At 36.1% G+C, this 14,727-nt stretch overlaps 1 protein-coding gene across 1 annotated transcript; it reads right to left on the reverse strand.

The window, feature by feature from the left end:
- Positions 1 to 32: 32 nt before the first annotated feature.
- Positions 33 to 14,716, reverse strand: LOC145467923 (cell cycle checkpoint protein RAD17-like). The gene is made up of 21 exons (XM_081451558.1): positions 14,617 to 14,716; positions 14,358 to 14,437; positions 13,885 to 13,999; positions 13,267 to 13,363; positions 11,922 to 11,998; positions 11,665 to 11,736; positions 10,995 to 11,124; positions 9,959 to 10,107; positions 9,443 to 9,495; positions 8,742 to 8,867; positions 8,071 to 8,146; positions 7,665 to 7,776; positions 7,204 to 7,479; positions 6,856 to 6,938; positions 6,425 to 6,517; positions 6,026 to 6,079; positions 4,789 to 4,932; positions 3,984 to 4,023; positions 3,561 to 3,641; positions 2,836 to 2,893; positions 33 to 1,043 (listed from the first exon to the last, which is right to left on the reverse strand). Exons 1-21 carry the CDS (start codon positions 14,617 to 14,619, stop codon positions 839 to 841), a joined length of 2,124 nt encoding a protein of 707 aa, XP_081307684.1. The 5' UTR covers positions 14,620 to 14,716; the 3' UTR covers positions 33 to 838.
- Positions 14,717 to 14,727: the final 11 nt, after the last annotated feature.

Here is a 14,727-nt window from a genome sequence, read left to right on the forward strand (position 1 = left end):
CAACTACTGTTTGTTGTTTCACATTTTATTTGTACAAATAAGTCTCCTCTTTATAACACTTGTTTTCTCTAGTGTGAAACACAACGTACAAAAATAAAGTATTATCTTAGTTAAATTATGTAATAAACTGACAAGTATTTAAGAGACAATACAGTGGTACCCCACGAAGCAGGCTTTCAAGTAGAAAGAGAGAGCAAGTCGCAGCAGGTGTAACATGCCTGGGCAGACACACAAGGAAAAGAAAGCAACTCTTCGCTCTTTGCTATAGCATATCACACTGTTCCAACTCATTCCGTATTATTACTCAATCAGTGTGCACCTACTACATACGAGCAGGCTGCCATTTTTTTTTGCTAGTATTTACAAAACAAAGTAAACTGTCCACCAAGTCTAGTCTCATTTTTTTCAGTATAGAGAGATGTTAATGAGATACTTCATGGTGACAATCTATAAATAGATACCTGTCTATGTGCATATACTGTTGGTAACTATTCACTCTGCTTTTACAATTATTTTCATAAATTATGTACAGCCATTTGAGCATTAGCTCTTAACCATTTCATACAAGTATTTGATTTTTAGAACCATAACTTGTTGAGTTTCTGTTTTGAGACATCTCCAATAAGGGGTTTTTGAAAGAGGCATACAGGTAGTCCCAGCCATTGAACAAGTTCTGCTTGGGAACACCTACATGTACATTTGGCACTGAATAAAGGACCAGTGCACTCACCCCTCCCTTCTACCATGGTCAACACTCGTGTCCCAAATGGGAAAATTCAAAGACACCAATACCCTGTGGGGAAGTAAGGCACAGCAGGTCATTTTCCCCTCACAGCCGTCAGTCTTCATCATCAAAGTCTTCGATTAACTCATCCACATCCTGAGGTGCTCCAGGGGTCACTTGTGAATCACACTCCTCAGCCACACATCTTGTGGTCCCCTGGGTCCCAGTCCCTTTTGGTTGTGAACCAGATAGGATATCATCATCATTATCATCACTTTCTGTTCCGCAGTCTTTTTCATCTAGAGTATCCACAGCCCCTCTAGGAATAAAAATCTTGCTTTAAAAAATTGAAGCACCTTTCAGATATTTAGCATACATTGATGCTTGGGAGAGCAAGAAAAGCTGCGAGGAAGGGCATTTGATGAAGACTTTTTTCATTTTCCTTAACATTTATGCAACTCAATAATTCAGTGGAAAAAAGAAAAATAATTCTGTTATCAAACAAATTCACAAGGCAAGTCTGCAACCATTAACTTCTGGAATAATTAGTCTCAAACGATCACATGTGCAGTGTCTCATTTATTTCAAGAAAACATTCAAAGGTTAAAAAAACAGACAAACATGCACTCAATTAGCTTCCCATTCAGACACTCTTAGGGCTCATCACGGGTTCCTTCCCCACGAACATCTGCTCAATGGACCGATCTGAACTAACCCAAACAATGGCAAAAACAACACACAAAACAGTCAACAGACTTGCACGTAAATGGCTAAATTTGAATCGTGCTCCCAGACCAGACAAAGTAGGAATAAACCTATATATCAAGCTCGCGAGACATAAGCTCGATCCAATTGATGGAAGAAACATACATGTAAGAACGTCTCTAGACAAACATACATTGTAGCTTTCTCAAAGTAAAGCTATAGCATCTCTGAAGAAAAAACAAACAAGGATAAATATGATATCTGTGATAAGAAGAAATGCACTTTTCTTGCAAATAGTTCTAATCAAACAGTTGGGCCCAGTGCCACAATACCAACAATATAGAATGCAAATAAGCAACATGTCACAGAAAATTTCATATTTTTCCCCTCACAAGCAAATACTTATTTTAATAGAGACTTCAAAACATATCTTGTAAATTAGTAGAATTCTATTAGTATACGAATGCAAATGCTGCAATCTGATTGGCTGAGCTACTCGTATACTATCAGCCATTAGAATGCAGTAGCTGTCGGTCGTCCATGAAATGCAACGTTTTTATCGTTTTTCTGAAGTTTTGGAAGAAAGTTTAGATGTAAATGGATAATTATATTCCTGAGAAGACAAAAAGAAGGACATAAATGGGTTCTTGACTTTAAAAACTTGCAATTATTGAAAAACCAGTGCGTGCGCGTAAACAACTGCTAATTTACCAAGGACAATTCAATACGTGTAATTCTATTAAAGCATCAAGTTCAATAATGCGTCAAAAAATATTTGGAAACCATTATTTGCATTAATTTAAGTTAGAATTCTACTAATCGCTCTCGATTTCTATGAGGCGATAGTTGATTCAGCCTTGGGCCTCATCAACTATCACCTCATAAAAATCTCAACCTCATAATCTAATTGTTAAATAGAAATGAGCCTAAACAATTCATACTGTAAGCACATGGTAAACGACTGAAGTGTCAACTCTGTGAAGTGACATGCAGATAACAGCAGATTGGTTCTTTCAAGACAAAGGCTAACTGCCAGTGAACGGAAGTGACCGGTCCGTTGAGCAGACATTCATGGGGAAGGAATGCGTGACGAGCCCTAAAAGTGTCTGCGTGGGAGGCTAGCACACAATCATCTTGCATTTTTCTTGTTGGCACTACAATAATTACTACAAAATAAATGAAACAGGTTCATAAATTCTTTATGATAATCTTCTTAATCCTCAGTGATCCATATTATGTATACATACTACATTTGAGCAGGTCATGAGAATTTACCAAATGACCAGTATGGGCAAAATTGTGTTATGAATAAATTTTCATCATTAGTACTGCAAGAAACTTGCAGAAAGCAGTAAAGATAATTTTTTAAGCTGATCACGAGGCTCAGTCTGACTGTGGACTCTTACCTGAATGGTGACTTTGTTTTCTTGAAATTACCCATCACTTGAAGAAAGGAAATTTGTCCTAAAAATAAATAACAAGGAACATAACATTTACACTGTACATTCACTCAATTGAGTGCTAGAGCCTTACATTTTTGTGTCATAGTTGCACCACTAATTCAGGGATGGTGGTTTTTAATGAATCAGTTGAGTTAACTTTTAATCCTGAGTTAGCATTGACTAGCTTCTGAACAACCCAGCCCATGAGAAAAATTTTTTGAGGCTGGTTTAGATTGAGTTGTACCGTACTTATTTATTAATTTGGCCTCCTAGAACAATTCAGTCTAATTGATATTGATGCTTTAATTGCGTGCTGCATTACAAATGAATGCGGCACATACTTAAGGGTGGTACGTTATAGCACTTTTCCTCGACATACTGTATGCAGTGCTTAATCGGGGGCGGCTCTTAATCATGTAAATACCATACTAAGTAAATTTTACCTCTGAAGGTTAAACCTCAAAAAATTAATGTCAAAAAAAACTATCAACTCTTGGACGTCTCTCACTCCCCCATGTAGCTAGCAAAATAGAGTGTGCAAAGTAACAGGCCACAGCACAAAGTTCTGGCTGAGATATGCGCCAATACATGAATTACATACAGTGCATGTCTAGCACCGGAGATTAATACTTTAATAGTCATTTTCATAATGATGAACTGACAAATAATTCTTATATTTAGTCCCACACCTGGTGTTCTCAGTGGTACATCAGTAATAGCTAAATATGGGACAATCTCTGTTTGCAAGACTAATGATGGCCAATGACAACCTTGTGAGGTAAAAAGATTAGGACACAAAGTTATGAATGCAAGTTTACTGAAAAGATTACAATAATTATGTTCCACTGATTTGTTGTCATGATGATTAGGTAATGCTTTTCATGTTACAATCACAATCACATTTGCAGATAGAGACATAGACAAAGACATACGTATAGTTTTACCTGGTCACACACTTACATGTAGCTATGGTCACAGTGCATCCCATAGACTTGATGAGCAGAGTCTACAGCATGCACCAGGTAGTTTACAGGTCCGCCAAGAAACAAAAATAATAACAAAGTAAAAAATGTACATTTGGGAAAAAATATTAAACTAGACTAAGATTATACCTCTGAATAAGTCTCTTGCAGTGCAAGCACCATCTCGCATCTGAAAATAATTCAACACAACTTTAACACATGGTAAAAATTGTAACTCAAGAGTATCATTGAGTAGTTCTGACTTAACTTAAAACATTGCCTTTCATTTCAGCTACCAGGAGTCCTCACATGTGACTGGAGGTGTAGCAGCTCTCATAGGCTTGTAATTCTATTTTGTGTCATAATGTTACAGCTGTTATTGTTTACCGGCTAGGGCTTTGTTCATGTAGTTTGTTAGTCTATAGTTCTCTTGAAGGGTATTGAGCCATTAATTTTACATGAGATCTTGGGAGACCTTCTACAAAACACCCCATAACCACATAATCATACTAGATGAGCTACATGTACATGTACTTTTACAAATTAAAGCAATAAGAATTCAGGCATCATAATGTGAGCAGGAAAACTAACAATATCCTAAATTGCATGGTAACAATGTTAAACCATTATTAAAATAACTTAACATACCATTTACAAGTTATGATTCTACTTGTAAGTAAAATTAAACATTTTCTAAAGTGAATTCATATTAATTAAATTGATAAATATATTTGATGAAAGCCCTATTTTTGTGCATGTAGTGCTATTTTTATGACCATGATAACGGCTTTGAAATTTTTTTGGTTACAAGTAATACATGTATGCTTCATTTCTAGTTCCATTTCATGTTCTTTCCACCTCCAGTAATATCTGAACAAATTGCCTTTTTCCAAGTAAAAATAATAATTGAATAATTAAGGTAAATAAATAAGGTAATTTTAAAAATAATTCATACTTTTCTGTTGACATCAAACCACTGTGGTTTATGGAGTGGTCTCCATCCTCTCCCCACACTGCTGGAATTTCCTCCCGGTCTGCCATTAAATATCAGCCCACGTGCCGCCAGGCAAGAGCTGTATTCCCTCATCGAAGACTGATGCTGTGTTAATTGACAAATAGAGAAGCCTTAAAGCCGTGTAGTACACTGTGATAAAACACAATGGGTATTTGAGAACATGAGGGAAATGTAGAAAACACGAGAGCTGCAGGCAAGTGTTTTCTTCAATTATCAGTTGTTCTCAAATGTCCAGAGTGTTTTGTCAATGTGTAATTCATGGCTTAGGCTTCTCATTTGTTTTTTGCCACATTTGGTAATGTGGCGAAAAACAATAAAACAAGCTTTTACTATGGTTATTCTCTGATAAAACATGGGTTTGTGACCAATCAAAGCACGTGGAGGGTCCTATGTATATTATAACATAAAATAAATTAATTCAGTTGATCACATGCACATGTACACACACTTTGCACACGATTTATTTCAATTGCATTTAGAAATTGGTACAAGACAAAACATTAGTCTTAGCATTAGTCTTGTCTAGGCAGATCAGTTGTTACAATTATATTAGATTACTTACATAATGCATAACAAACAACTAGAGAGACAAAGAAAATATAAAATACTAACATTATGTTTAAATTAGTTCTGCGCTAGATACATGTACATGTAACTCAAAAAATATACAACACAAAAAGAATAACATGTAGGCGTCAACCATGTAGCTCCTAGACAATGGAGGATGTCAGAAAAGCTCAAGGTAGCTGTAGGATGAATGTAGACAAAGCTTTAGCAGAAATTTTCACGGATAGGGACTCTGATCTTAGCGACGAGAGTGATCAAGAAAGTGAAGATGTTTCAGAGTACAGTGGAGACAGTTTAGAGTCAGACGATGAGGAAGAGAGCCAAACTGTAGAAGAAGATGACCCAATCGATGCGAGCGACAGTAAAAGTTAAGAGGATTCTGTGGGAGCTAATAATGAAGGCCAAGGAAGAGGAAGAGGTCACCCTCGAGGTCCTGCAAGAGGTGGTCATGGTGCTGCGAGAGCCAGTCCTGTGAGGGCAAGAGGTGGTCATGGGGCTGCCAGAGCAGCCCCACAAAAATCCAATATGGCCACTGGTTGCATTCAAAGGGTTAATTAGTTTGGAGAATAAACATCTTTAAATTGAACAAAATAAACAGACAAAACATTACCATCCACTCTTTAGTCATGTAGTCTGCATCACTAAAGTTTTCACTGATGTTCACCTGAAAATCGGTTTAAATAATATTAAATTTCAATTACCATCTTCATTCTCTATAAAAGATGTTCAATGATAATTAATAACAGATACTTTAAATTCTTTCACAGTCTAAAAGCAGAGACCACTAAATGTATCAAGTACAACCTTTGAGAGCCCATAAATATAGATGATGAACTTATAAATTTTAAAATCATTTTATTTAATAACTATAATTATTGTGTTAACCAGTTGATTCTGGCTTTTGTAAAATTCTGTACTTTCCTATAATATCAATAATTCATACCTGGTAGTTAGGCAATACTAATGGTATTACATTATATTTGGAAGATTTCTATTTTCTCTAACTTACCACATCATCAATATCATCAAAAAATTCCAGATAATTTTGATGAAGGTAAAGATTAAAAACTTCACTGGAAAGGTGAGTTCTATCTAACACATCCTGCATGAAGAACAAGGAGAAAGCAAGTACAAACGTTACCATTCAAGTCCTAAAATCAACTTAAATTCCACTTTCTTCTTATAAGTACTTTCTATACTGATTGTCTGTAATTTGATTTTAAAAATCTTGTAGTTTCATTACCCTTAAACTGTTCAATAAAGGTTAACTTTCATTCTCATTCTTTGCAGTCATATATAATTATTTATTTTGCTTCTTGTCTTGAAGAAAACCTCTTCCTTTGTATTACATGCTGATTGATCCAGTAAATCACCAAACCCTGGCCAGAATATGAGTCTGCACACTTAAAATGAAACAATTCTGATTTTATTGGTCACTACCTCGGGAGAGAAAAACAACTGGTTTCTTGCATAATGTGACAAGTGAGATGGAAGCAGGTCTACATCTGACAATCCTGGATCTCCTGAAAAGAAATAATTATCAAACCATGAGCCATTACCAGCACATGAGCCATTCCTAAGTTACCTTCAGTTGGCATCATGCCTCAGTGTTTCAAAGCGAGTCCTCATGGAAATCTTTTATATGAAAATGAGTTTGATTTGCATGAGAGAAAATGTGAAGGCACACACATTTTCATATTCATGATTTCACACGAAGACTCATTTTGAAACAGAGGCAAAAGGCAACTCAGGAAATTGGCCAATTGGTTTGCACCAGACACTACTCACTTTTACAGTACAGGATCTTTCCCAAGGCTCTGAAGAGAAACAAAGCTGTATCTCTTCCACCAATGGCTGTGACTGTCTCCGACACAAGGTTATTGTCTGTGTTCTCTTTGCTGTAAACCAGACACTGTGATGTCTGACTAGAGTGTGAAGCATCGGCACCTTCGTGCACTGAGTTAATCTGTTTTTCGCCTTTTGTTGTCCTTGCTTTTGACCGTTTAGGCTTACTCTCATCTTTTCTTGCCAGATTAAACTTCCTTTTTGAAGTGTATGATTTGTCTGTAAAGTTACAAATTTCAGAACCACAGTCAACATCTGAAACAGAAACTAAATAGTACAATAAATCCAAAGGATCTTGAAAGAAATTACCAGACAATTGTGTGAGATTTCAACATATTTAAACCTTTGTGGATCATTTGTCACAGCTATGATGGTAGGATATTTCTCATTTCTTGCAGACTAACCTTTTAAACAAGAGAACTGAAGGCCATTAATAGCAGTCCGGATGTCTCCCCCACTATTCTGAGCCAACAGCTCAACTGTTTCCTTACTTGGAATCATAAAAGTTGATTTATTCTGTAAAAAATATATATATATATTGTAGGCCTAGTGTCGCTATTATTAGCAATTATTATTATTAGTTATTATTATTATTATTATTATTATTATTAGTGTTGCTTTGTAATCATTCATTCAACTGAAGATGGCAGAAGTTCTGTCGAAACATGTCTTTCAAACTTAAAAAATTGGTCGTTTTCCTTAAAATCTTTACATGTCTGCTGTTATCTAGACCTTTTGAAAGAAAATGTATTTATAAAGTAAATATAATATTGAACGAAAGTGGTACTGCTAAACTGAGCTTCTTTGTACCTGACTCTGTTGAGCTTCCAGAGAAGTTATTCTGTTCATAGCTTTTACCAAGCTGGTGTGTGCCACAGGATTGAAGCTGAAAGTAGGAAAAAGGATGGTACATGTACATCAAGCATGGACATTTATTATAAAATTTACTAAAAAAAATAATCAGTTATATAAATTGATTAGAAAATTAGAAATAGAAACTACAAAATAGTTGAATGGTCCAGAGGTCAAGTTAATCTTAAGTCTGCACCCATTCAACATAGTTGCCAGAACTAACTTTTTTCTATAGCATGACAAGACTAGGCTAGTTTCAAACACATATGGATGTAATGATGTTACGCTAGTCCTTTGCAAGGGTACCTCCTCCCCCCTTACCCCCAACATTTAAATTACATGTAATTTGCTGGAACCTATTTATACACCCAGTAAAAATACACTCCCCCACGCACTGTGAGAGTAAACTGTATTGACCAATGACCCAACGAATGCTCACACCTGCACTGCTCGATCCGTATTCCAGTACAAGAATTAACAGCCTTTAAAGGCCTCCATGTCTTCCCACTTATACAAAAATCAAGAGGTTTTGAAATGAATAAAATCCCACTAACAATGGATTTTATTTTTAACGAAATGAAAATAGTAAATGACTAGAAGATAACAATGAGAAATTTGGTAACATGTACCTGATGTTATGAACATGCAGTTTATGCTGAACATCTTTAGGGAGCAGTTTATGAACATTAGAGTCTCCATGATGGCTGTCAGAGATAACAAAAACAATGGGAACTCTTCCTTTCTGTTGATAGGTGCTGTTGACCAAAAACAGAACATTTCAAGTTTAACATTATTTCAGGTCACAAAAATCTGTAAGAACTGTCTAACCAAACCTGAGGGTTCCAGATACCTTTTCAAGGCAGGGTGTCAATAAGGAATTCCAACAGGTCAATTTCCACTCCTCCCACCAGATCATTATAAATTTTCTATTACCGGTAATTTGTCAGGCCATGTACCTGACTTTCTCAAACTCGTTAATAATTCATCAAGGTCAAACAAAGGAAATTGTGACCATGGATTTTTACAATTTTAATTCTCCATTTTCTTCTTAGTTTTAGTCTCAATTGAGAAGATATATCAAACACTCAAGACAGTGTTTGACCACATTTCCAAACACCTCGAAGTTCGTCAAAAATACTCCGCTAAGAGTCATGTTTTCAAACCTCTTTCTCAAGGTTTGGAAATGAGGTCAAACACAGTCTGTCGTGTTTGATGTATTACTTGCCAAGTTTTTGACCTAAGACCCCTCACTTATCTAGAAAACTGATCAAACACAATCGAACCTCTACTTACATGGTTTCTAAAATCAAATGAATGTTAGTACCGGTACCTCAAAACCTCTTGAAGTTTGGTAGCATCTCTGAAAAATATATTTGGGAGGTCCTGCAAAAACATTAATGATCAATTATTAAATTAGAATGACTACATACACTGTAAATAAAATTTTAAGCACTACGATCATTGCTCAATAATACACTGATCAATGGCCAACGACAGCTCCTTGAAATGCTTTAAATCACAACCTTCAAGTCAGATACATGTAGGAGGAGCCCATGGTCCACAAAGCAGTACTTTCAAGAATTACCTTGTAATTATTATTCTGTTAAGTTAAGTTGTGTTGCCAGTGCTAATAAGCACCTGATTCTAAGCTGGCTAATATGACTGCTCAGTTATTGGTACGGCTGCAATTGAACAAGCTGCCATTTTTAAATATTGGTGATCTTGACAGACAATGTAGGTACAGAACACAATCTTCCTCAGTAATATTATTACTCCTAGCCAGTCCTCTGGTTTCCAATATCAGACTGTAAAACAGTTAGTTAACATAATATGTAGTTGTACTGACCTCCACTAAGATAATTTTCTTGACTGCAACACTGCTTTTCTCATTGAATAAAGACAGGGTGGGGTATTTGCTGACACGCAGAATAAAGTCTTGAAACTGTCTAACTTGGGACTGACTGCTCTTGCTCCAGTTGGAATACTCACCATCAGCTGTGATATGCAATAGATATTAAGCAATTACTAAAGGAAAAGGTTGAATTTTGGGCTCATTTGAGACGAATTTCATAACAAAAACCTGCACTGAGCCTGAAACTTCGGTGAGTGCCTAAACTTAGTGCAAAGTTTTTTATTAGCATTGACAAAAAATATATGGTTTTTGGAGTGACTCTCTCCTTTAATTATTATTAGTAAAGCTTTTGAAACCCAACTGACCCAAAGCTGCAGTTAACTGCAGTTTCTTTAGCATGAAGCATCTAGGAATATTTGGCCAGGCCATCATAAGTTACTCCCCAGCACTTTGAGGATACCCAACAATTCACTGATGTCCAATAATACTCCTGAGTGGAGAGAGGCACTGTGAGAGTGAAATGTCTCGCCCAAGAAGATAACACAATATCCCCCACCAGAGCTTAAACCCAAACCACTCAATTCATAGTCCAACACACTAACCATTAGGACAATGCTCCTTCCAAAAATTGACAGGAACTTACAGTCACACTCAACGGGACCCATATGACTAATTTGCCTGGCTGTTATTTCTACAATGTAGCTCTTACCCCCAGGGGGGTACTCCCATATAAAAAGGACTGGGGTGTTCGTCGTACCTTTAAGGGGTTAAAAACATGGTTTTAGTACCTCTTAGGGTGTTCAGCCTAAGAAGGTCACAGCAGGAGCTTTTGCAGTACCTTTTATGGTATTGAGCCAAAACAATGTGACAGGAGATAGTGTGTTGTTTTAGAATCAGTACCTCTTAGGGGTGAGAAAAATTCAAGCCACGCCCACAAAACAGGACCTTGGTATCTCTTAGAGGTTCTTTTCAAAATTTCTGACGAGCAGCCCTGCCCTTTTATTTGGGAGTCCCCCTCCCAGGCTCTTACCGTCAGTCTCACTAAGAGGGTTGATCCACTCCTGCACTTCAAATCCCAGCTCATTTGCCAACACATGAACTGTCGCAGTCTTGCCTGCACCAGCTGAACCAGTCAGGAGCAACACAGCTCCAGATGACGACTGAGAGAGAATCACAAATGACAAGTTTATGCTCCTGGATGGTTTACACCCCACCAGGTATACTCTCTTACAATAAGAACTTTTACAAACCAGAACAGTATAAGACAGAGTACATGTACTTTACAGTTTCAATCAATTTTTTTTTCCCCAGAGCCCTCAATTCTTCAGGTTCCTGACTACCTGAATATATTTGAAGACTATCAGTGCACAATTTACTGTACGTCAAGCATTGATCAGTGATTATCAAAAGCACAACTGGTTTGAATACATGCACATATCTACTATAATGCTTAGACTCATTGGTCAATCTTGCACTTGTTCTCAGATTTTAGAGTCACTAATCTATTAATACACTCAATACAGTATAGTCTAAGAATTATAGAAATTAAACACAAATTATAAAGAAAAGACAAGTTATTTAATTGCAATTCAGTAATACTCGTATTGCAGTGTTGTAACACCTGTATGCTTGTTAGTCTGTTTGATAAAATATGATAAATTAATTATTTATAATAAGTCTATTTCACATGACCTGTTTACCTGTGAACAGAAGTGATCCAGAAGCCAGTTACGGACCTCAGCCACTTTTTTCTTGTGAACCGCAAGTTCAGACTGGAAAAAGCAAGGTTTATATGTGAGAATAATTTACATGAGACAGTTTTATATGCAGGAGAATCATTGGCCTGGTCATGCATGAAGCTGTTCAAACCAGTATTGAAGAAGATGAAAATGAGTTAAAAGTAACTCATTTTATCAAGTTTTTAACTTAATAATATAGGCATCTTTGAACCATGTACCTCTGACTTTGGTTTGTACTTGTCTAGCCAGAGATCTTCATCTTTCTTAAGTTTCTGTGGAACCAGTTGACGACCATCTTTAATTTAGAACAAATAAAACATCAGTTAATAACCAGACTCATTACCAAATACCTAAGTCTGTGCTCATTTATAACAGGGTTCGTACCCTTTTTCAGAAACAAATTTACAGGACTTTTCCAGGACTCTAAAATTTACATTAACCCTTTCACTCCCAAGATCTCAATTTTAATTCTCCTTGCTGTGTGCCATACATTTCATATTTTTTACTTACATTTAACAGATTTCCAGCACTTTCCAGGACCAGTAGCCCTTTTCCAGGACTTTCCAGTCCTGGAAAATGCCACAGTAAAATTCCAGGACTTTCCAGGTTTTCCAGGACCTGTACGAACCTTGTTATAATCTTCATAGTGGTAAAGCTTGTGTCTGATAACAACCCTAATAACCTTGCCGGGTTGGTTTAGAGACTGAGATCTCAAAAAAATCAGACACTGATCCTAACTGATTACAACATCTCTACTAACACTCAACAAATCAATGATACATGTACATGTATCTTGGAGGTACCAAGAAATGACAGGGCTTGAAATTCATTTTTTACTCCACTAGCAAAGTTTTGCTAGTGAGATTTTTGTCTACTAGCAACTGGTAAGACCACTAGCATACCACATTTGAAGGAATGAGTGCACTGAGAGACACCACAGGTAAAGCAATTGAGTGCCTGAAGGGATGAATGGTGACAATCAAACGACCCTTCTGTTGGTTACTGTCAATTTTCTTACAAATAGGAAATTAATATACCATTAAATTAAAAGAAAAACTTCTTTGTTGCATCCACTTTTTAAATAAACGCTGCCCTCATATAAGCGCCCTCCTCGAATAAGTGCCACATTTGAGGCACAAAAAATTTAATAAGCCCTGTGGCAATTATTCGAGTAATAATACATTATTACAATATTCATGTAGCTGCTTTTCGTTTGGATTGACTATATTTGGCTTACATAAAACATGCTCCTCTCATCTTCCGTCATTTGCCCCAGATTTTATTCGTACTTTCTTTCTTGCCTTCAACAGCTTCCTTGAAATGTTTTGGAGAAATGGATAATTCTAACCTGCAAACATGCGCTAGTGGATATTTTTTTGTCACGCAAATTACCAAAACCATTCGCATTTTGCAAGTTTGCAAACGGTAATTTTGAGCCCTGCATGACACACCTGCATGAAAGCCACTGGAGAATGTCCAGTGACTGATGGCATATGGGCAAGGGGATCAGAGAGATGCCCGTTTATGCTAAAAGGGAGAAATGATTCAGAAGTTAAATTTTACTTGTGTTGAAGGAATTCTTGATGTTTACTAGTTTTGTTCTCTTTGCATTGCCTTCATCAAAGTCACCAAAGGAAGATGCAATCCATGCATTATGTTTCTGAAAAACAATATTTATACCATTAGGAAACAGGAACCTTAATTCCTGGATGGTCAATCAATTACACAAAATTAATTTGGAAATAGTCTGGTAGGTGGTTTTAAGCATTATTTAAAACCATTTATGACGTTTAGAGCCTAAATCTGCATCTATCTCAAGAAATAAAATACATGAAAAATTTTGGTTCTTTTCACGAAAATAGCAAGAAATATGGTGCAAACGGTGTTCACAAGTTATGAGAGTACGACATGCTCTTTCTGATTGCTCAGTAAGAATATTTTATAATTTAGGTTTGGAAAATCATCTCGCTTCTTAAAAGAATTACATGTATATTCTGCTGGAGCTGAATAAACAAGACACTAGCAACTCCAACATTGAATGACAATTGTGCAAGATTATTATTAAAAAAAAAAAAGAGAAATTCTGACTGTTGGTTACCTTAAAAATTTTAACTGTCAAAAAAACAAATCAAATCAAAAATCAAAATCAAAAAAAAAAGTTCTAATTGTTAATATTTCTACCTTTGGCCCTGTTGATGAAGAGCTTGCCCCTTTAAGTTTCCCAGTCTGCAGGTTCTTCCAAGATAAATTTAATTCTTTAACATCACTACCTGAATGTAGAAATGTTTTTGAAGTGCTGAGGAAATAAAGACAATAAATAAGAATACCACAAACTAGAATCTTGAAACAAAAGCTGTTACTACAAACATTTATTCTCATCAAGTTAAGCTAATATTTCATTGGGCATGAATTATAAAATAATATAATAAATAAATAAATAAATAAATAAATAAATACTGTCTGTACCATACATATTTATTAGTATCTAGCAGTTTTACAATTTTTTTTTTTTTACTACTTAGATATTGTAAATTAGTCATATTAGTGTATCAGTTTTGTTACTGTCAAATGTCACCCTCTGTCACCCTCTCCAATAAAGTCTCTACTCTACTCTACTCTACCTTAATAATAAGCTTTTAATTTTATCATCTCACCTTAAGGAATTACATGGTTCTCTCAGCGAGCTCTTGGGGTCTTCACTATTCTCTAGGATACTGCGTTTGTGATGCTTGCTCTACAAAGGAAAGTTTACCTGTAACGTGATACATGTAAGGTCTGCAAGCTAACATGCAACTGTTTCATACTCGTTGACTGTCTGTAAAAACTCTTTACGGCTGTGCACGTTTACACTTATTTTGGACATGACTTTGAAAAAGAAAGAAACGACACAAGACAGGATGATAATCTTTATACCATTGCAAGCAAACATGAGAACAACTGTAAGCTTCAAACCAACTTCAAACGCCACAGACACTGTCACTCAGTGTCAACCGCCATTTTGAAAAGCAGTCACGACTTAGAGCC

This window comes from Orbicella franksi, chromosome 14, assembly GCF_964199315.1.
Source record: "Orbicella franksi chromosome 14, jaOrbFran1.1, whole genome shotgun sequence".
Lineage (NCBI taxonomy): Eukaryota > Metazoa > Cnidaria > Anthozoa > Scleractinia > Merulinidae > Orbicella > Orbicella franksi.

Bases quoted from the DNA above. Each gene is read 5' to 3' on its own strand.
- LOC145467923 (XM_081451558.1), bottom strand. The intron at 7,480-7,664 runs GTTAGTCTGCAA...GTAACTTTACAG, and splicing joins TCAGTTCTCTTGTTTAAAAG to ACAAATCATACACTTCAAAA. The intron at 6,518-6,855 runs GTAGTGACCAAT...TTCTTCATGCAG, and splicing joins AGTTGTTTTTCTCTCCCGAG to GATGTGTTAGATAGAACTCA.